The 23051-nt window shown below is 37.2% G+C and overlaps 1 protein-coding gene across 1 annotated transcript; it reads left to right on the top strand.

Moving 5' to 3' along the window:
* The first annotated feature begins 898 nt into the window (after nt 1-898).
* On the top strand, nt 899-23000 carry SH2D1A (SH2 domain containing 1A). Its single transcript, XM_024567139.3, has 4 exons — nt 899-1240; nt 14868-14931; nt 19768-19909; nt 21317-23000. Exons 1-4 carry the CDS (start codon nt 1104-1106, stop codon nt 21355-21357), a joined length of 384 nt encoding a protein of 127 aa, XP_024422907.1. The 5' UTR covers nt 899-1103; the 3' UTR covers nt 21358-23000.
* The last annotated feature ends 51 nt before the right edge of the window (nt 23001-23051 follow it).

Raw genomic sequence — 23051 nt, 5'->3', positions numbered from 1 at the left:
AATATTACTTAACAGTACATTTTGAAATAGAAGCAAGTCTTTATTTCAGAGAAGAAAATGAAGGTTGAAATGTTTTAAAAAATTAATAATATGTAGTTTAGCGTCAACTAAAGAGAAACATATTCTCTATTAACATTAGAGGATAAAAGTTACAACATAATGATCAACACTTGCAATGTGATTTAAAAGAGGTTTTATGCCCCAAATGCTGAAATGTGAGTTCTATATATCAAGGGGCACATAGAAGGTGACATAAAGGCAAAACTCTAATTAAATGATTTATTTTCTTATCTAAGACCCATCAAATAGATAAATCTGAAACATCTTTGGACATAGACTAATTTTTGAACCTCAATGAGCACTCTGGTTCTTGGACAAGGAAGTAGAAAAAACTCGCTATTTGCTTAGGATCAAGATTGCTCAAGAAGACTGGCAAGGGGGAGGGAGAGGGGGAGGAGGCACTTGCCCCAAGTCCCTTGTTCACCTACTGCTTCTGATTCCGTAGGGGCCTCCTGAGTATGTTCAGTAGTGATTGCACACTGACAGTACTGATAGATTCTGTGTTTCGATTTCAAAGGTTTTGGCCCTTTCATTCTCTGTCAGTGCGTTTCTACCTCACATGAAGGCTGGGTACGACTTGTCTCTATCATCAACCTCTTCGGGGACTAGTTAAGCTCAGTCATCCCTGGTGGCCTCTGGGAAAACTGCAAGAACAGAAGCATTAGCAAGCATTGCTGTGTGTGTGTTAGTAGTACAGCTCAAATCTTGCAAGGACCTTCTAATTGTAGTCACTCTCCCACATAAACCCTGTGTTGGGGGCGGGGTGGGTGGGGAGGGGATGGAACCCTGTGGCAGTACCAAGCTGCTAAATTGCTTAGCTGGTTTTAATTGAAGTGTGAGAAGGAGGTTTTAAGGCAGGTAGACAACATCCTGTTGTTCCGGTGCTCCTTTCTCTTTTTTGCACATCTGGCTAAACTGGGAGTCAGGTTCACTGAATCCTGCCTGGCAGCAACAGCAGTAGCAGCAGGAGCGGCAGCAGCAGCAGCAGCAGCCACATCTTTCTCCTGGTCCACACCTTGGCCCGCCCAAGAGTCCATCAGGCCATGGACGCGATGCCTGTGTATCATGGCAAAATCAGCCGGGAGACAGGGGAGAAGCTATTGCTTGCCACTGGTCTGGATGGCAGCTATTTGCTGAGGGACAGCGAGAGTGTCCCAGGCGTGTACTGCCTGTGTGTGCTGTGAGTACATCATTGCTGCTGGGCCGAGGGCTTGCAGAGGGTGGGCACAGGCAGTGGGCATGGGTGGTGGGGGCAGGCAATGTACAGGTGGCAGGAGCTCGTCCCAGCCTCCACTGCCCACCCAATGGTCTCCTGGGCTTCCTCAGGTCCAGCCCAGGTCCATGGTGGACCATGATTTGGCTTAGGCCCCTCACTGGGGACTTCTCTTCTTGGACCTTCCGATCACCAGAAACGCCTCCCCAGGACTTTTTGGGGCACCCATAGAGAAAACCTTTTTCAGTGGGGAGATGCAGCCTGGAATTTACCTTTGGTCAGGGAAAGACCCAGGATCCAGACTTCAATTTTGACCTCTAGTAGAGGCCAGCAAGGTGGAGCCCTGGGATGGTGGAATGGCCAGATTTGGGGGCAGCAGCTCCTGAGAAGAGAAAAGGCTTCTTTCCAACTCTCTTTAAAGGAATTCGGAGGTGTCATCCTAAAGGAAGACCATCAAATTCAGGGAGAGAAAGCAGGCAAAGAAACTAAATTTATTACTTGAAGAATGCAATACTAGTTAGGTAGGATGCTGAGAGGGGGTATGTTTGTGAGTAAAACTGCCTCTCTGAACCCACTTAGTTAGCTTCCTTTAGAAGATGTGTGTGGGGCAGGATTCCTTCTTGATAAAAGCTAGGACAGACATAGTTGTAAAGGACGTGGAGGGAAAACACCCTTGTTATGAATCAGCTTTGCCCTTCACTTAGGCATGTCTTTGTCTAACGCCCCATTTTGAATCAGAAGCAACTTCATCTTTGCTTCAGGGCTCCAGAGTCACGCAGATCTGAGACCTAATCTTGTGCTAGTCCAATGCTAGGTTTGTGACTTCAACAGATTAGCCTCTCAGTCCCTCAGTTTTCTTATCCACAAAATAGGTATAATATTACTGCCTATGTCATAGAATCGTGAGTATTAAATGACATAATGCAGGTAAAATATTTAGCACTGGACCCGAGACATAGTAAATATTCTGTGAATGTAACCTGTTACTATTATTATTACTATATCATTTTTTCAGTCAATTTCTCTCAGTACTCATGGGACATGTCTAAGGAAGTATGTAGCTGAATTACTTTTTGTCAGCAGGATAAAAACACCCATGAAAACACCAGCTCTGCGCAGTAGGTTCTAGACAGAAACAAAATGAAGGAAAATGCTTGGTAGTATTTTCAGTAACTACTGATACACTGCAAGGTTTTAAAGTACCTTCTGGGCCAATGAAAAAAGATTATACTGATGCTGGTAATAGAGGATTTTCATTGTTTATTTATTTATTTATTTATTTATTTAAATGGCTGAGCCATGTTTGTGGCAACTCTGAGGCCATGCTACATGCATTTATTGTAAAGGCTTCAAGTGAAATACACAGAAGCTATTCAAGCTCTTGGGCTCAGATCTTTATGTTTTGCTTATATTATTGTTTTTCCCAAGTGGAAACTGGGGAAGGTCAATGAAAACCAAGTAGTGTTCTTAGGTCATATTCTTATCAAAAGAAGATTGAAGAGGGAGTAGACCAACAAAAGGGCTTCTTTAGTGAAGCCGACATAATGTGTCTCTTAACCTAGAGGCAAAAAAAAAAAAAAAAAGCCTGGGCAGGAAAAGGGAGAGCAGGGGACAGTGTACTCGTAAGATTTGTTTAAGGCTTCAACTACACTGGCCTCTTTTGTTTCTCAAGCTTGTTAAGCGTGCTCCCCAATTGGGGTCTTTGCACTTTTTGCTCCTTCTGCCTCTTGACTACCTGATCTAATATAAATGCCCTCTCCTCTCCCTATTACACTGTATTCCTTTATTTGTCTTCAAGGAGCTTTAAACTATCTGACATTTGTTTGTTTACTTATTTATTGCTGGGCTCTGCTGGTAAAATGTAAACTCCATGAGGGTAGCAACATTGTCTCCTGCACCAGGCACACAGCTTGGAATGTAAAAGGCATTATGAGGCACTCAATATATATTTTTGCATTAATGAATGAATTGTCAAAACAAATACTGTTCTTTACTGCAAGCAGCTACGGACTGATATGAGGAGACCAGTGTGTGGAACACTGGGGAAGTCACTCAACTGTTCTGGGTCTTGCTTTCAATATTTGTAAAACAAAAATAATAATGTTTTCCCAGCCTTCTGCATAAGATTGCTGTTTGTAAAATATGCAAGAGACAAGGACAAATTTACCTTTTTGTCCATGTAGGCCAGCATCATGTAAGTCATTAATTTAGGCAGATGGGAAATTCTCAAACATTTAAGTTTTCACCCAAAGTGAATCTTGCATAAGTGCAGTTTTTATGACTCTTAGCTTTCCATGCAAACCTCCTTATGAAGTAGCAGAAAAGAGTAGGCAAATTGGGAATTCCCTTCGTATCTTTTGATGGGCAGACTGGGGCCTCCAAGTCTTAGAGCGCAGTTGCCAGACTGTGCCGCCGAGGGAAGGCACAAGGATACATTATCTTTTATGACACTTTCTGAAATTTTTTGAGCCAAGGGTCCCTTTTGATCAATATAAAACTTTCATTTCCCCATTTTGGTACTATGATGTAGTAACAAAATGACATTTCATTTGGAAAGAAACCGCATATCCATCTTAAACTAAAACATGTATGCTTATGATGTGCAGAAGGAATAACAATGTAAATGGTGTCATATGCACATGAACAAGAAAGGATAGCTCACAAACGTTCAGTGATTGTACAGTCTGCTCAGAATAGTTTCTCATTCCATCCTTTGTTTACTCCCATTATCCAAAGTTTGGTTGAGATTTAGTTTCTGTATTTTTTCCTTTTAATTGAATTTATTGGGGTGACACTGGTTATACAGGTTTCAGGTGTACAATTCTACATCATCTGTATATTGTATTGTGTGCTCACCACCCCAAGTCAAGTTTCCTTCCATCACCGTTTATGCCCCCCGTACCCTCCCCCACTTCCTAGTCTATATTTTTTGTAGGAATGCTTTTCAACTGTAAACTATACTTTAAAACTCTTTTCCCCAGTTCTAAACCCCTGGTCATGGGCATCAGATATGTCCTTTTGTCCTGTTCAGTTTTGGAAAATTGAATCTCATAAAGTACTAAACAAGTTTTCTATCTATAAGATTGCTCACCCATATTTAAAGTGAAAACTTGTTTTTCTAACTATTTTCAATAAATAAATCTAGATTTTTGTATAGTAAGTCCATTAAAAATGTTCCTAATATCTAATCATATTATAGAAAATTTAAAACATGTAGATAATGGAAATGAGAGAAAAACCATCTGTAGTTTTATAACCTAAAGACAATTATTATTGAAAATGAAGTGTCTTTTCTTCTATATCTTAATTTAAAATTACTTTGTAAACACATATATGTTCTTACAATATTGTATTCTGATGAGTTTTCCACTTTGCATGGAAAAACTCCATTTATATATAATGTTCTTATGAATGATTTTCAAACATTATTTTTAATGGTTGCATGATAGTCAAGCCAGTGCATGTACTATATATTCCTTAACCAGTCATCTATTCTTAGACATTCAGGTAATGCCATTTTTTTAATTACAAATTCCATTATGATTCATATTTCAGTCTATAAACTTTTCCTTGTATTTGTGATTACTTCTTTATAATACATTTTAAAGATGTGCAATTTTTAAGTCAAAAACATGAATAACTTAGGATTCTTGATGTATACATGATCACCAAATATTTTTTCCTAAATTATCCTTCCAATTCATATATACGCTCACCAGTAATGCACAAGAGTGTCCATTTCATCATACCCTTCCTGCATTTGGGAATTCTTTTAAAAAAATTCTCCTTGAAATTTGGTATCTCACTATTTCATATTTCTTTGATTAGTGATAGAGTGTCTTTTATATGCTTGGTAAGCTGTTGCATTTTTCTTTGTCCATTGAACCATTTGGATATTAGTGTTTTTTTTTTTTAACACAATATGGTTTTTTATACACTAATCCTTGGTCTGTTGAAAGTATCTTTTCTTAGTTTGATGTTTGCCATTAGGTTTCTTTGACAGACAAAAAATATTAACATTTGTAGTGGTCAAAGCCGTCATTCACTTTCTTTGTGTTTGATTTCTTTGTTTGCTTCCCAGCCTTGAAAGTTCTTTTTCCTCCAGAGATGTTATAAAACTTTACTGCAGTTTTTGTTTTGAATTTATGGTTTGATTAGTTTATATTTAACTCTTTAATTCCATTTAGAATTTTATTTTAATGTGGAGAAAAGATATAATTTGATTTTGTTTTGAAATAGCTAACAATTGTCTCAATATAATTTATTAATAGACCTTCAATTCCCCATTGACTTATTAGCCTCCTTTACCATATATTACATTCTTACATGTAACAGTTATTGTTTTGCAGCAATCTATTTGGCTCAATTGATCTATTTATTCTTGTATTACCAGCATTATGGTATTGAGAGGACATAAAAAATTTTTTTCTACCATTGTAAATTCTTCTGTTTGGACTAATAATCAAATCAACATGAGACCAATTAACAGGATAAAATGACCAAATTTATGATGCATATGTACATACAGGGATTCCATAAGAACAGGAGGCCCAAGGACACATTGGGCCATTGAGGTTTATATTCCTCAGGAGAGCGAGGCCGGGGTCTGGGATTTCAAGGGGAAAGCAGGCAATTCACAGGTAGATGAGAAACAGCAAACCTGTGGTGAACAGTTTCTTGCTGAGCCACCCAGAACAATGGGACCCAGAGGGGAATCTCACAGACAGACATTGCTTGGATCCTCCCGTCTGACACACTTAGTTCATATGTGCTAAGGTGAATATGCCAAGGTTCCCTTCCCCATGCAGGTTTTTCTATCTGCATTCCTTTGGGCATGTAAAGGAGAAGTTGAAAAAACTTCTTGAATATTTTGGGCTTTATTTTTAGCTGTAAATAATCTGTATGTAAAGATGGCACTTTCTGGGGATACTTGTTTTGGGCCCTTACTATATCATAATATTTTAATGCATATCTAACAATAGCCAGGGGGGAGTGGGGAGGGGACAGTGGGGAAAGGGGATTACAGGAACTACTATAAAGGACACATGGACAAAATCAAGGGGGAGGGTGGAGGTGGGGGAGGGGGGTTCGGCTGAGGTGGGGTGGAGAGATGGGGAAAAAAGGCATACAACTGTAATTGAATAACAATAAAAATTTTAAAAATAAAATAAAATAAAAGTAGAGTAAAAAATATTTGCTATTCTTATCTGTTGGTTCTTCAAGATGAAATCTAGAATAGTTTTCTTAAATTAAAAAACTTCCATCGGGATTACCTTAAACTCAATAAATTAAGGAGGAATCATTATCTTTAAAGAATCGTCTTCCCATCCCAAAACCTGACATACCTCTCCATGTATTAATTTTTTCATTTACATCCATCAAGAAAGTTTTGTAGTTTTCTTCCCATAGGTCTTGCATGTATTTGTTAAGTTTATTTCTAGTTATCATGTGTGTGAATGTGTTGATATTTTTGTTTCTATCGTAAGTAGAATCTTTTTCCACTATATTTTCTGTCGCGTAGGAAAACTATTGACTCTATGTGTTTTTCATGTATTCCTCTAGTATACAAAATACTCTTATTAATGTAAATAGTTATTATTTTATTTTATTCTTTTGGTTTTTAAGATATAAGACGTTTCTTCTCACTAAGGTACATATGAGCTCTCACATTTCTTCCCTTCTCCCCCTCAATGTAGAATATTGGGAAAGTCCTAAATGCCCACTGGGATAGTTTGATGGCAAAAAGAGAAGAACTAGTTTAAAGTATTTAAAATACTTAGTTTGGAGAAATAGTGTATTTCCATAATTAGCATCCTTCTGTACATATCTGACTTTGTTTGCTACTTATCTGATGGGAAATTTGAAAGAAGAAATGCTGTTATAGTCTTTAGCATCAAGGACACATAATGAAGTCATTTGACATATATATTCTTAGATAAAAAGATAATTATCTTTTTGTCCTTGAAGATTTAAAGGATGACTGGGAATAAAGGGAATAAAGTGCCTATCAAACAATTTAACTGGAGAAGTGGGAGAGGGAGAGGTGACAAAATAAAATTTCAACTTATCAGTTGTAACAGAGAGGAACAGTGTGGCAAAAGACTTGAAAGAATGAGAAATTATAACTTAAAGTTTTTGAATACCATTGTATATGTGATTTGGTGTCAATACGACAATTATTTTGGTTTATCTGAGTAAAATGTATAAATGGCACAGCAAGCCTGAAGGCTAGTCTAAGATGAAATTTGCAACATATAGAACACTAAAATGGACAATTCATAGGCCTGCAAATGAAGTGCTGACTCTGACTGACGTTATAAAATTGATGTTGCAATATTAGTGTGAAGATGGCATTTAGCTTAAGGAAAGTGGGTGTCTGGGTTGACCTCTTTTGAGATCTCCCCTCTTGGCCTCTTCCCTTCAGTCCCCTTCTTCTCCCTTCCCCTCAGTGTACACCTCCAGCCTAAAGGCCCAGCAGACTTCCTCCATTTCTGGAACTGTGTTTTGGATTCACCTTAAGACCAGTTTGTTAATTCATTCTCCCCGATATAAGAGAGAGCCCAGATCTGGCAGCCAGATTCTTTGGGTATGCATCCAACTGTGGCCTTTAAACAACTGTTTTACCTTGGACAAGTTACCTAAACTTACTGTGTCTCAGGTTCCTTATCTGTGAAAAGGGTGATGGTACTTACCTCATAGGGTTGTTTATGAGGATTATTGCATGAGTTAATATTTGTTAAGTTAACAGGGAGCAGATATTTGTTACTATAAATAATTGTAATACAAAGTTATACCACCATAGGAGTACATAAATAATATGTTATGTGGCCGTTCAGGAGAAGAGATTATATTTATTGTTATGATTTATCAAAACTGGTGTTATATAGTTTTACTATCAGACTTGAAGCTGAATGCCTTTTGACAGTTCTGAAAATTCAAATTCACTCTTAAAGAATGGAGATTAGGCCATAGGAAATGAAGAAACTTCTCGAATCAGAGTATGGTATCAATAATGATGGCTTTGTACTGGATATTGTTTCTCTGGATATACAAGTTTTGAAATATTTGTTAAAAATTTCATCACATTATAATTGCGCCTTAAACTTTGCACGCAGCATTGGTTCATGTAGACGTAGACAGCATGGACATGAGCCTGCTCTATTTGCAGTGTCATGAAGAAGCCAGACACAGCTAACCTTTTCCTTTTGTGTAGTACTTGAAGTGGTGTAAAGAAGGAATTGATGTGGTTTCATCTGTTCTACATCAAAATCTGTCCCCAACACTGACCCTTCGAGAAAATAAGAAATAAGTCATGTTGCTTTCTTCTTGTCCATTTCTAACCAGAACATGCTTTTAAGGGTTGGGGACCACTTTTGAGGAGAAAAACGGCAAATTTTAATATCAGCAGGGACTGAATCATCATATGCTGTGTGATCATTAAAGTGTAAAATATTACTTAAGAAAATTAATGGCAACAACAAAAAACTCTACTGTTTTCCACCAATTATTCATTTCCTAGATTTTTTTCATGATAAAATTTAAATTGCAGGCTTATTAACAAATCTGACAAAGGGTTTGATGGGTGAAGACAGTTATGATTACACTACATTCTTGGTTTGTTTGTGTTAATGGAAGGTGTCACAGGAAAGATAATGCTGAAAAGATTGTAAAATTTTAAAAAAATGAATAATATTTTTCTGATTTGTGATTTGCATAGGCTAGATTTTTAAAGCTTCAAGTGGTAATTTTGCTTTCTCTTTAAAAAAAGTATTATTAGTCACTTATGTAATTTATAGGGAAAATTAATGTGCAAGGACACATTTATATTAGTTTACATTTACTTCGTTTATATAGATACAGGAACAGACAATTTTGAACAGTTGTAATCACAGTGTCATCTCCTGGTGTCCACTTTTTTCACATATTATCAGTTTATATCAACATAGACCATGTGCTTAAAATTGTTTGAAAAATACACCTCTGTAATTCCTTTGAATTTTACTATAATTTTGAACCATTCTTTCTGCTACCATTCCCTACTTTGAGTAACATTTCTTATTTAGGAATACTTAGGTGAATTCCATTTGTTTCACTATTAATATAGAACTACTATGAAAATCTTTGTCAAATTGCTTTTGCCTTTTGATTCCTTGGAGTATATGAAGATATGCAAGGCTATTAGGTCAAAATTATGCACAATTTTATAGCTCTTGTTACTAATTTGCCAATTTATTTGCTAGAACAGTGATTTTTCACTGGACAGGGAGGAAGTATGCATAGTTTGGAAAAAACCATGTTCAATACTTTACTTGAATTTTTTGTTATAAACGTATTGTTTCATAATAAAATCTATAGGAAACAAAACTATGAAATTTGTTGGGGCAGTGTGAGTAAATGCTTCAGAAACAATGCTTTATGAACTGAAACAATTGAAAAAGCTTCAGCTTATATTTAAATAAAGTTACATTCTTAGATCATAGACTGATGACTCTGGGGGAGATGACACAGAAGTGTCCCGGGTGAATGACAGGAGCCAGGCTGACTTTGGAGAAATTGCCATGAATATTCCCAATGAGGTGTGGGTATTCTTTTTGCATTTTAGTCACTTTAATGTTCTTAGAGGTCCACTGGAAATCTTGTTTTTTTTAAAAATTGTTGTTCAGTTACAGTTGTCCCCATTTCCGTACCCACCGTTGCTCTCCCTACCCTGTCCAACCCCTGCTCCCAAAGACAATTCCCACCCCATTGTTCATTACCATGAGTCTTTTGTACATGTTCCTTTACTTGACTTTCCCCCTTTCCCCCCCATTATCACCCTCTCTCCTCCCCTCTGGTCACTGTCAGTTTGTTCTTTATTTCGATGTCTCTGGTTCTATTTTGCTCATTTGTTTGTTTTGTTGATTAGGTTCCACTTATAGGTGAGATCATATGGTATTTGTCTTTCACTACCTGGCATGTTTCACTTAGCATAATGCTCTCCGGTTCCATCCATGCTGTCTCAGAGGGAAGGAGCTCCTTTCTTTCTGCCTCGTAGTATTCCATTGTATAAATGTACCACTGTTTTTTGATTCACTCATTTTCTGATGAGCTCTTAGGTTGCTTCCAGCACTTGGCTATTGTAAATTGTGCTGCTATGAACATTGGGGTGCATAGGTTCTTTTGGACTGGTGTTTCAGGGTTCTTAGGGTATAATCCCAGCAGTGTGGAATTGCTCAATCAAAAGGCAGTTCCATTTTTAGTTTTCTGAGGAAATTCCATAGTGTTTTCTACAGTGCTGCACCAGTTTGCATTACCAAATACAGTGTACTAGGGGTCCCTTTTCTCCACACTGGTAATCTTGTAAAAATGCAGATTCTAATCCAGCAGTTCTGGGGTAGGGCCTGGATTCTACATTTCCAACAAGCACCTAAATGATACTAAGGGTATTACCCTGGGTACAGGGTAATTGGAATATCACTGTTTTAGGTCTCTTCCATCCATGCCATATGATAGCTGGAGTTGATTATAGGAGATCCCTCCTTGGTCAGTTACTTCAGCAAGTTGAAAGTGGAAGAGATGAACTGCTGGCTTATCTAAAGGGTGAAAGAATTTTGCTCATTCAGAAATTTGAGGCGTTGGGGAGTAGGAAATTGTTAATATTAGATGGGTTAATCACAAGAAATTTTATGTGTCACCGACACCAGGTTGTTCAGAGACTGAAGGAGGTAAGGACTTTTGAAGTGGTACTCGAGTTCCTGCTGCTTAACTGAAAGTGAGATAAGATCAGATTCGTTAGGAAACAATTTTCAAAACAGACTCATTTATTTTGACTAAATGATGCTGAATGATAGTAGGGAGATAGATTCATTGTATTTTTAAGAGACCCACTGTTTTAGAAAGTGGAAAACCAGTTACTTAGAATTTTGCTTTCACTTTTTCTGAGATTTTAAATAATACCTTTCCTCATCACTTTTAATGGTACTGAATTATTGCCATTAATCACTTCCCAGAGGGAAAATACAACTAAGGACCAATTTCCCTGCTTATATCTCCATTTTTCAGTGAGACTTTAAGGAAATCATTTCAAGCCTTACATTTCAGTTCCCATGGTGAAAAATGGAAATCAAAGCTCTTGCCTTGTTCCCTGTAGAGTGCTTACTGGAATCAGTGGGCTTTGAGGTAGATTTCAATTGCTTAGAAAAACAAAGAACTTTAACAATGTAGTATTTTATATTATTTAGCATATTCTACATAGGCATATATCAACCTATTTTATATATGATCTAAATGTTCTGACAAACCTCCATAACAAAAATGAAACATTTCTTGTCATCACACCAGCAATTCAATTGTTCATTTTGGAGAGGGGAAAGGTTTACAAATAGTATGAACCTGATTAGAGTGGTGGTTTTTTTTGTGTGTGTGCTGTAGGTAATCGGTACTGATGGATATTGATTAAATATATAGTAATTTAATCCATATATTTAAAGACTTAGTTTTAAAGGTGGTTAATGATAAATGAGGTCAGTTACTTAAGGATGACCTTCTGTTTAGAATGCTTTAGAATCATCTTTTCTTTTAGGTTTAAACACATTTATTTTTATCTCAATTCAGTATGTATTCTAACCAAAGATCTGTATTGGCCCAAATTTGTGCCTAAGAATAACGATCACAAAATGTGTTAAAACTCTATTGATCCAAATTCAGATTCACAATTTGAAATAATTCAGCATAAAGTTTACTTTACTTTTATATGAAGTAAAATCTATTAGGCAAGTTAAGTCCATGTATCAAGAGCTGGACTACAGTTAAATAGGCCTGATTGAAATCCTTCTTTGCTGCTTGATCTCTACTGTGGCTTTGGTTACTTAACTTCACAAGGTCTCAGTTCCCTAGTCTGTAAAATGAATTTCACAATATAAAGCTCATAAGACTGTTGTGGAGTCCAAAAGAGATAATATGTGTACTATGGATTAAATCGTGTCCCCATCAAATTCATATGTTGAAGCCCTTACTCCTGATGTGACTGTGTTTGGAGAGAGGGACTTTAGTAAGCAATTAATATTAAATGAGGTCATATGGGTGGGACCCTAATCCAAGAAGAAGGGTGGTCTTATAATAAGAAGCAGAAGAGAGATCTCTCTCCATGCACATACACAAAGAAGAGGTCATGTGAGCACAGAGCAAGAAGATGACTGCCTACAAGCCAGGAGAAGAAGCCTTAGAATAAAACCTATATTGCTGGCACCTTGATCTTGCACTTCCAGCCTCCAAAACTTTGAGAAAATAAATTTCTTTTGTTTAAGTCATTTTGCTATGGCAGCCTGAGCATACTAGTACAGATTTTGGTGTCAAGAGGTACGGTGCTGCTGTAACAAATCCCCAAAAATGTGGAAGTGGCTTCGGAACTGGGCGAATTGGTAGAGGCTAGAGAAGTTTGGAGGTGCACACTAAGAAAAGCCTACATTGCCGTGAACAGAATGTTGGTGGAGCTGTGAATGTTAAAGTTCCTTCTGATGAAGTCTCAGATAGAAATAACGAACATTTTATTGAAAACTGGAGGGAAGGACACCCTTGTTATAAATGGCAAAGAACTTAGCCGAGTTGTGTTCTCATGTTTTGTGGAAGGTAGAACTTGTAAACTGGATGTTTAGCAGGAGAAATTTCTAAGCGAAGTGTTGAAGGGGTGCCTTGGTTCCTCCTCACTGCTTATAGTAAAATGCAAAGGCAGACAGACAAATTCAAGAAAATTCTCAGCATACCCTTATGGCAAAAAATAAAGAAGCTTCTTCTGGAGAGAACACCAAGGGTGTGGCCAGATAATCACTCCTTAAGGAGATTACCCATGACGTAGACTACCACCTCAGCAGAAGCCAGGAAGAGACTTTGGGACAATGCCTCAGAGACACTGTCAGTTTGGACCACAAGGAGTTCAGCAGGACAATACAGCAATTTGACTACAGACATGATTTATCTTTCAAGAAAAGGGAAGAATGGCCCTGACTGTGATTCAGAGATCATCAAGGATACCACTCCTGCCACAGGTCCAGGGGGTTGAGTCTGTTTCCAGATAGGTTTTAAAGGTGGGACCAGAACCTAACTGAGCTGAGTGGGCAAGGCCAACCCCCAGAGCTATGGGGGTGACAGTACCACTCTGTGTGCCTGGAGGGCAGAGTATCAACCCAAAAAAGATTATTCTCAAGCATTAAGATCTCAAGCAATTAGCCTTATGAGGTTTTGGACTTGCTTGGGACCTGTGACTTTTTTTCCTTCCTATTTCTCCATATTAGAAAAGTGATATCTGTCCTATGCCTCTCCCACCATTATTTTTTGAAAGCACATAACTTGTCGGGTTCCACAGGTTCACATCTGGAGAGGAATTTTGCCTCAGGATGACTCATACCCTGAGTCTCACCCAAATCTGATTAGATGATATTTAGATTACACTTTGGACTTTAGAGTTGTTGCTGGAATAAGACTTTGCAGGCTATTGCAACAGAATGAGTGTATTTTGCATGTAAGAAGAACATGAACTTGGGGGCACCAGTGGTGGAATGCTGTGAACTAAATCACGTCTCCCACAAATTCATATGTTGAAGCCTGACTCCCAGTGTGGATGTATTTGGAGATGGGTCTTTAAAATGTATTTAAGGTTAAATGAGGTCATAATGGTGGGGCCTTAATCCAATGAGATTGGTGGCTTTATAAGAAGAAAAAGAGACAGAGATCATTCTCTCTGTGCTCAAACACAAAGAGGTCTCGTGAGCACAGAGCAAGAAGGCAGCTGACTACAAACCAAGAAAAGAAGCCTCAGAATGAATGAAACCTGTGTTGCTGCCACCTTGATCTTGTACTTCCAGCCTCCAAAACTGTGAGAAAATCAATTTCTTTTGTTTAAGCCACCCAGTCTATGGCATTTTGCTATGGGGGCATAAGCAAACTAATACAGCTTATGAAACTCTTGGTATGTAGTACAAATCGAATATATAGATATACAATATGCATACACACTGAGTAATGAGGGAGAATATTTATCCCATCTGAAAGGACAAGCTGCTTTCAAGTTCTTTAACAAGACTCCTTTTTAATTCAAATTGCTGTTATTACTAGTTTATAATATATTATAAAGTAACAGTAATAGTAATATAGGAATATAGCATCATATTTATTATATTTATAATTAATATTATTATTACTAGTATTTTAAGTGGGCCTGACAGTACCTTATCCCAGCAAAATGTTTTCACTTTAAGGCTCTATATGTTCTTAAAAATAATCAGACTACACTTAATTAAATCTATTTAATAATTCATGATTTTTACCAGTCACAATGGGTCTCTAGTTTCTTCCTGTTCAATTAGACATATCTTTAAAAGTGTGAGCTCCCACATTTTTTTTTAAAAGAAAAGATAAAGAAGGCTTACTGGAAACTGTGATTAGCTGGATATAATAAACAAGCCAGTTAGATTCCCCCGGTTTTTCTTCCTATGAATTCATGATGCCATATATGTGTGTCCCAGTATATGTAACATTTGTATGTGATAGTTAAGCTCAAACCGAGAGCATCTGTTTGTTCTTTTGGAATTTTTCAGTAATGGAGTTTATTCTTTCACAGGTATCAAGGTTACATTTATACATACCGAGTGTCCCAGACAGAAACAGGTTCTTGGAGTGCTGAGGTATAGCTTTTTTATTTATTTCTACTTCTGTGGGTGTCCAGGAGGTCTTTGAAATTTAGGCTGGTTTTATAAAAGAGCTGGCAAATTCTACATTCCCCAACTATTCTTCAGATTCAAATTACTAAAGCTCCAATTCACAAAATTGTTCAGGGGTCATTAAGAAGCTTTTAAAGCCCTGGATGGTGTGGCTCAGTGGGTTGAGTGCTAGCCCATGAACTGAAAGGTCACTGGTTCGATTCCCAGTCAGGGCACATGACTGGGTTGTGGGCCAGGTCCCTAGTTGGGGGCCTGCGAGAGGCAACTAATCGATGTACAGTATCTCTCACACATCAATGTTTCTCTCTCTTTCTCCCTCTCTTTCCCTCTCTCTAAAAATAAATAAATTAAAAAAATTAAAAGAAAGCGTTAGAGAATTTTGGTGCCAGTTCTGTTCAACCACCATTGTACTGGAGTGGTGTCACCTTGGGGAAAAGATTTTTTAAAAAGTTGAAGGATTGTGTCAAACTTTTAGAAAGCATATGAAAAATATGTTAAATTTTAGAAAGCACAGAAAATGTGCAAAATAATTAAATCAGCTATTATTTAGCGAATGGTACTAATATAAGTGTTGGTGCTATTGTGGATTATTTTCTAAAAGCTTATAATACCCTTGAGGAGACATGACATGAATTAAATAGCCATGTGAGAGCCTGAACTTTGCTGTCAGGTGGATCTAGGCTCCAGGTCAGGTCCACTCTCCTCCCTGATAGGTCTGTGACCTTGGGAAGGTTATTTAACTTTTCTCTGAACCAGTTTCTTCATCTGTAGAATGAGCCTAAAACTAGTTCTTTATTTATAGGGCTCATTTTGAAGATTAACTGAGATAATGAATATAAAGAAAGCTCTTAGGCACAGGACCTAGAACATAGTAAATCCTCAAAAATGTGAACTGGCCACATTGCTATCAATACCATTGTGTATAATCAAGTGCTACCTTATTTACTGTAGGAATTCAAAGGAGGGAGGGTGTTTTAAGTATTAGGGTAAGCAGGGCTGCTCTATGTGTGAAGGCAGGACTCTTAGATGAGCCAAGTGGGAAGAACATGGAGAGGTGGACTAGAGATAGAGGGAACATTGCAGTGGTTTTTAAGCTATGCTCTGCAAAATTGTAATATTCTTCTACCTGGGTACATTGGGTTTGCCTGGAGGTTTGCAGAGGCAGAGAAGGACCTACGCAGATATGCTTTTGGGTCTTTAGTTTGTCTTTAATCAGAGCAGTTCTCTTTTATTTTGCTCATCAACTGGAGCTCTGAGTAAGATTTCATTAGAAAAATGGGTTCTGATGGCTATGAAAACATTTGAAAGTCACTGTACCATTGCAAGAAATGCCTGTGGAATGAATATAGTTCCATGCATGAGGGTAGTATATTATATATTACCAATGTAGAGGTCTCGACAACTAAAACTTTTGACCTAAAATGCCTTCTCTGATATCTGACTCTTTAAAACAGCCTATTTTTATAATGAGAGTGCTTCGTTATGAGCTGTTTGAAAACAGAAATGCTACTATCAACCTCTATTAATAACTCAATCACTATGTCTTTAAGAAACTCTAAATCCTAGATTTAAAACAAATTGAAATAGCTCTAACTTTTACCAACTTATCTGTACACCAGAAAGCACAAATTGCAGATTACAAATGTTTTGAACTGCTGAGATGAATTGGGTCAAGTTTCCGAACACACTGTTGCTTTATATCAGGATAATTAATATTGCAATACTAATTAGAGGAAAAGTAGTAGCATTTCTAAATAAAACTATACTTGTTTATTTAAAAAATTATTTGCATTACTACAGGGATGATTAAGTTAAATTTCACCTATTATGAAGAAGAGTTGTATATGATATTTACACATATATTTGTATATAATTTGACCTGAAATAGCTCTTCTCACTAGAGAAGTAGCCTTCAGCCGCTGACCAATATTCTTTATGGAAAGGATCTTAAATGATTAGGGATTAGCTAATCTTGCCTTCCAACTTGTTTTCTTTCATTTCAAGTATAACATCATATGCAGATTGCTACAAGCTTGTGATCATGTTAAGGAAGAGAGAATTTATTGAACATTAATACTGTCTCATGCAGTTGTCTGTTTTGACCCTGTTTACAAAATAATGTAATTCTCTGCACCAAGAGAGCAGAAGATTGGCAGGTTTCCTCCAAAGGGAAAACAGGTTTAAAAAAAAACTCTTTAAATTTATTTTTGCGATGCACATTGCGTTTCTTCTGTCTGTTAAATTTGCCTTCTCAGTTGTGTTTTTTGCTAAGGTGGATATTAAACTAGTGTGTATTCCCAGAGCTCATATCACCTGACTGGAAGAAACTTCTCTAGAGCATATTGAAGACCAGCTGTGACCCAACACATGTTTCTGTGGATAACTAAGAGATAGCAATATAGGAAATGTGAAAATGTATACAAGAGCTGAGTTCAGTGACAGGATGGGAGTTGTCAGTGTTGCAATTCTTGTGGTAAATGTATTTTCAAAATTGGGCAAGTGAGAGATATTTACAGTGCTTTTGGAACAATGCTTTAGTTCCACACTGCAGGAAAAATCACAGCGGTAGCGCTCCATCCTCTGTGCAAAGATTGTGCAAGAAATCTAGATTAAGTGTGAGATTTGTTTCAAAGAGTGGGACAAAATTGAACCCTGGATCCACTGAATTAGGAAAGACAAATATTTTTTTGAATTTCTATTTTTTGATAGGACTTTGGGCTTTATCATTGCTTAGTGTATTAACTTTTCTCATGTGACTCAGGCTCAAATTTTGCTATATTGTTAATTCAGAGAATTCTACACAGTCACCTATCATTTATTAATATGTGCACCGCCAGCAGTACATTGTGATGACTGGACTAACCTCCCCCCTGCCAACTTTAGTGCCTTTGGGCTTTTCTGGATATTTGATCATCAGTACATCAGTAGATGCTAAATAATTTTACTTACTAACCTAAGCAAAGCACTATAAATGAGGTCATTTGCCAATGAAGCATTCATCCCAAATTGAAATTGCTTTTGTATATCCAGTGCTGTTATTCCTGTGTTAGTGTGGACAATCAGGTGTTAACTGCTTTAAGTCCCCATAAAAAAGTTGCTTTTGTTGATAAATTGTTTTACAAGCCACAAGAACAGCTAAGAAGATGTGTGGTTTGAAATCTTTCCACCCTGGGGGAGTGTATAGTTCCTCTTATGATTGGTGATTCTAACTTCACTACAGTCTGGTTAAGTCATGCTCTGAGGCAAGAGACTAGGTCCTGGGATCTTGAGGCAGTTTTGTCTCTGGTCATCTATGGGACCTCGGGCAAGCTGAATTATCTCTTTGTATTTCCATTTTTTAATCTGTCAAACAGGACTAACCAAATCAGCCAATAACTGCCCACCTCTGAGGAACTAGTAGGGGCAAGAAACGGGAAAGTGCTTTGAGAAAGGGGCTCTAAGGAAGCTATAAGGAGGTATTTTGTGCCTACAACCTGCCTTTGCAATTTGCAGATTTTATTTTGCAGCCAACACACTGATTGGACCCCTGTAAGAGTGGCCATGTTATTTTGGATGAGGTAGAGTTCCGGGAAGGTGTTTTTACCATAGGGGTGGAGCTGAGTGGGAGGATGGTCTATAGCTACTGATGCTCCAAGCTGTGTGAGCCCATGAGTGGACACATTGATTTAAAGCTCAAAAGAACTTTGCCAGTGCTTTCAATGAAAAGTTACTTACCACAATGTAGGAAATGGCCGAGAGTTACTACGGACAGTGTACTATCTTCCGCTTTTAGTCTGTTTGGCAGAAGTCTGCGTGCCAGCCCTCATGTTTTCTCATTAAATGCTAACAAACAGCTCCCACCTCAAAAATCTTCCAGATGGAATAGCTGAAAAACAGCTTTCTAAAAAAACTAGTGATTGTTCCATTGCTTATAGCAATACTGTTTTATTTCATGTAAAATGACACTTTTGAGCTGATGCCTAAAGCTTGGCTCATAAGCCTTTGCAGGAAATTGTTATTGATTTCAAGCTGTGTCTTTGCAAGAGAATTGATGTCAGGAAAGGAATACATTTTAATAGTCACTTGCAAATAATGATCTCTTCAAAAGCAAACAAATAAATAAGAGCAACCTTATGTAGCCTTTCATTTTTGTGTCATAGATGAAACTTTGTCACAGTGAAGTGTTAAATGGAGAGAGTAATTTTAGGGAGAATATGGAGCTTTCCCAAGGAGGAAAAAATTTAATGTGAAGGATGAGGCAGGACATGTTGAGAAGCGAGTGTATAAGGACTAACTAGCCATGCATTGTGTGTATCATAACAGTCAATTTTAATGTCCTGTGTAGCATTTTCTATTGTGTGATGATGACAGGGAGGATACGTTGTTGTTGGTGGTACTGTTTTTGTTGTCACTGTTGTTCTTCAGGCTTTTTGTTAATGACCTGTAGAATCTGTATTTTTCCTGTGTTTAACTGCATCTTCTAAGTAGGTGAATTCATTGTGGGTAATGGCCTGTATACCCTTAGAGGTTCGGGATGTATGATGGGTAGCAGGCAGGAAGGGCAAGGCAATGACCAAGAGGTTGTGCAAACTAATACCACCCTTGGGAGAACTGAAATGACAGCTCATTAGCTCCTCTTGCAGGGAAATTCAGCCAACCAAAGTAAAGTCTTCTGGGATGTTTTTTCTTCTTCTTTATGTTTTCAAATATTTGAACAAGTTACACAAGTGTTACCTCTCTAAGCATCTCTCACACATTTTTCAGGGCTTTTCATATCATTATGATGTAGGTGAATAATTTGCTTGGCCTTTTATTTTCCAGACAGCTCCTGGGGTTCATAAAAGATTTTTCCGGAAAATAAAAAATCTCATTTCAGCATTTCAGAAGCCAGATCAAGGTATTGTAATACCACTGCAGTATCCAGTTGAGAAGTCCTCAGGTAGAAGTACACACGGTACTACAGGTATAGTTTACTGCTAATTTTTTAAAGTTTCGTTTTAATTACAGTTTGACATACAGCATTACATTAGTTTCAGTTATACACCATAGTGATTCAACATGAATTACCTTACGAAGTAATCACCACAATAGATCTAGTATCTATCTGACATCATACATAGCTACTACGGTATTTTTTACTGTGTTCCCTATGCTATACTTTAATCCCCATAATTTTGTTTGTAACTGGAAGTGTGTAATTCTTAGTCCCCTTTGCTTTTTCCTCCCAGATCCCCACCCCACTGTTAATTTTTACAGGGTCTGGAAGGTCAGGTTGTGAGTCAGCCTGTTCATGAACATAGTGTTACAGGAAGTACCATGAGGAAAATGCAATGAGAAAGTACATGTAGCCAACACATCAAGTGAGAAGGGTGTGGATGATTCCCACGTTTTGATTTAAATATGCTGTACTATAAACTTTTAATAAAACTAATATGAAACAATATGGAATGTAAAGTGTAATTTAAGAATAAAAACAAAATTTGTAGTAAATAAACCCTCCTGCAAAAATGTACAAAATTCTATGAGCCCATAACATTCAAGCTCTCTTGTTTCATCTTGTCCTCCCCATTCTCTTTTGTCAACACATAAGTACCATTTCATTTCACTAAGTTAGAGCCAAATGATGTGCAAGATGGGACAGCTCAGGGAGCACCTGGGTGTCCTTCACCTTTGCTTAGTAATCTACATTTTCCCTTCATGGAGGGAATAGCTAATGTTAGCCTGGCCCACGTGATCTTGATTTCTGAATTTGTGGTGCTCGAATTAATGAAGCTTTACTGTAGCAAAGGAAATGAAACTAGTTGACTTTATTATTCCACAGGCATGAATTGTTGCATCTCCTGAGCAAAGCTATTTTAGTGCATGGGTCAAGCTAACAAGCAAATACTAGCCAATGTCTGGGGCCATTTGATATGTAATTGTTCCTTCATCTTTTGATTAAGGGGTTAATCATTTGTTTGGAGGAAGAAGATATGCCTGATTGCAACAATAAGTATTTATGGTAAAAGAAAATGAGTTGTTATATCCTTTTTATATCCTTTTTTTTTTTTTGGACAGGGACCCAGGCTTAAGCATAAACTGACAATTAGACTCCAGTCATAAATTAAATTAATGAATACTTGGCTTTTATAATAGAAATGGAAATAGAACTCTGATTTACAAATTGGCTAATTGTTCTTTTCTGCTCAGTATTCCATTCTTTATAACTCAATTTTAAATACTAGTTCCTTGAGCTATATCATTGGGTCGTATCTGTGTGAGCTTTATGCAGTTAGAAACTTTATGATTATAAATTTGAGTTAACTAGTAATATCAATACAATAGCTTGTAAGTTTATCTTTTCTTGATTTTTGTTATTATTTTTCTTTAGGGAGAAGAGGAGATCCTGATGTCTTCCTGAAAGCACCGTGAAGAAAAATAAAACACCTTGTACTTTATTCTCAATAATTTAAATATATGCTGTTTATATATAGTAGATAATACAGTTCAGTGAGCTACAAATGCATTTCTAGTACCATCTTAGCCCTGCAATGGAAGCCTCTAACATGATGTTAAAGCAGAAATGGACTTTCTGGATAATGAGGAGCTTTGAAGTGAGGATTGGGAAAAAGTCATTCCACAGGTTATTTTCAGTTATTTTATTTGCAAATGGAAAATGATTGAAAACATGATACTTTACAAAAGATTAGTCTTAATTCTTGGCAAATATAAATAAAAACTATCCTCAGTTTTTCTCAAAAACACCATTTCTAGTAAAATATTATTTGATACCTACTGATTTTGAAATGTCTTGCTTAATTATATGGCAGGCGGTTGGTTCGTGTCCCTCCTCTTTGTCATGTGCGGTTCTGCATTAGACATTCTGCTCTCCACCGGCTACCAGCGTAGCCTACACAATGTAGGCTCCTTTCGGATTTATGAAGCTGTCCACTGTGGGCTAAAACAAGTACTAGATAAAGGTTGAAGAATTTCTGTTTAATTCCGAAAGCCACCTTTTTGCCTAGTGCTCTGATGTTGGAGAATAAAACCCACAGATCAATCTGGAGTTTAAAAATCCCACAATTTAAAATATGTCCTAAATGTTTATTACAGTTGATGCTACGGGATTTGAAATTATATTGCGAATCTGATGAAGTGGACTTGCCTTCTTTTCATTTACCTGTGTCAGCCCCAGTTGTTGCTACTCCATGTCAAACCTCATTTTAAAGGGGAAGCTTCAGCAGCTGCGGCTCCTCGGCTGAGGCAGTCTCCCTATTAGGTAGCCCTATAAATCATTGGAAAGCTTATGGTTGCATTAATTGTTAAGAGTCCCAAGGGAATGCAACCTAAAGTGAGAGCCAAGATTTTATGCAATGATGGGGATTTGTAGTTTCTTCTCATATTTTATGTTTCTGTGACTTGTGATTTGATTATGTCAGGTTGCTTAAGGGCTCAGAGAATTCACTCACTAAACAAATGCAATAGACACTGGGGTAGAGAAGTAACCTTTCACCTGGTCTCTGTGCTCAGGCAGCTCACTATCTAGTTGAGCAAGAAACAGTAAAAGCCAAGAGAAAGTAAGAATGAAACAACAAGAAACTAACAGTAAAAGGCAATAAGTACATGGCAAGTGAGGTTTCTGGTGTGTAGGTATGTCTGTCTTTAGAGGCAGAGTGAGTGAACACAAAGGCTTGGGTCCATGGTTCAGAGGAAAGGACTATGTGTCATTGTAAACTAATAAACTGGAATTCTGGATCGCTCATAGGTGGTGGTGAGCTTGGTTAATAATTAGTCAACTGCCAAGAGTCAGAGTTACTCTCTGTGTGCTGGCAGGGGCTGATTTCTGAGCATTTACTGCGGTTGTTACAGAAGTGCAATATGTATTGTGGGCCATTTACCTGTTGTAGAAGTAAAAGCCTCACTTTTAACTTGTAAAGTAATTCAGAAAGCTGACTTTGAAAATAAAATGCATATGTTTAGATACTTCTTAACCATTTAAGTTTTAATAGGTATAACTATTTTTTTACTGTAATTTGTTCATTCTGGAATAATCCTAAATATATGAATTATGTTTGCCTGTTTATCAGATCTTTTTTTGATAAAGTTTTTTGAAATCATTAATGGTC

The sequence above is a fragment of the Desmodus rotundus genome, chromosome X (genome assembly GCF_022682495.2).
Source record: "Desmodus rotundus isolate HL8 chromosome X, HLdesRot8A.1, whole genome shotgun sequence".
NCBI classification, from domain to species: domain Eukaryota; kingdom Metazoa; phylum Chordata; class Mammalia; order Chiroptera; family Phyllostomidae; genus Desmodus; species Desmodus rotundus.
This window is presented reverse-complemented; position numbering and strand designations above follow the sequence as displayed.

Excerpts from the sequence above, each read along its gene's own strand:
- SH2D1A (XM_024567139.3), top strand. The coding sequence starts at position 1,104 with ATGGACGCGATGCCTGTGTATCATGGCAAAATCAGCCGGGAGACAGGG. Across the intron at positions 1,241-14,867 it reads GTGTACTGCCTGTGTGTGCT|GTATCAAGGTTACATTTATA; the intron begins GTGAGTACATCA and ends ATTCTTTCACAG. Across the intron at positions 19,910-21,316 it reads AAGTACACACGGTACTACAG|GGAGAAGAGGAGATCCTGAT; the intron begins GTATAGTTTACT and ends ATTTTTCTTTAG.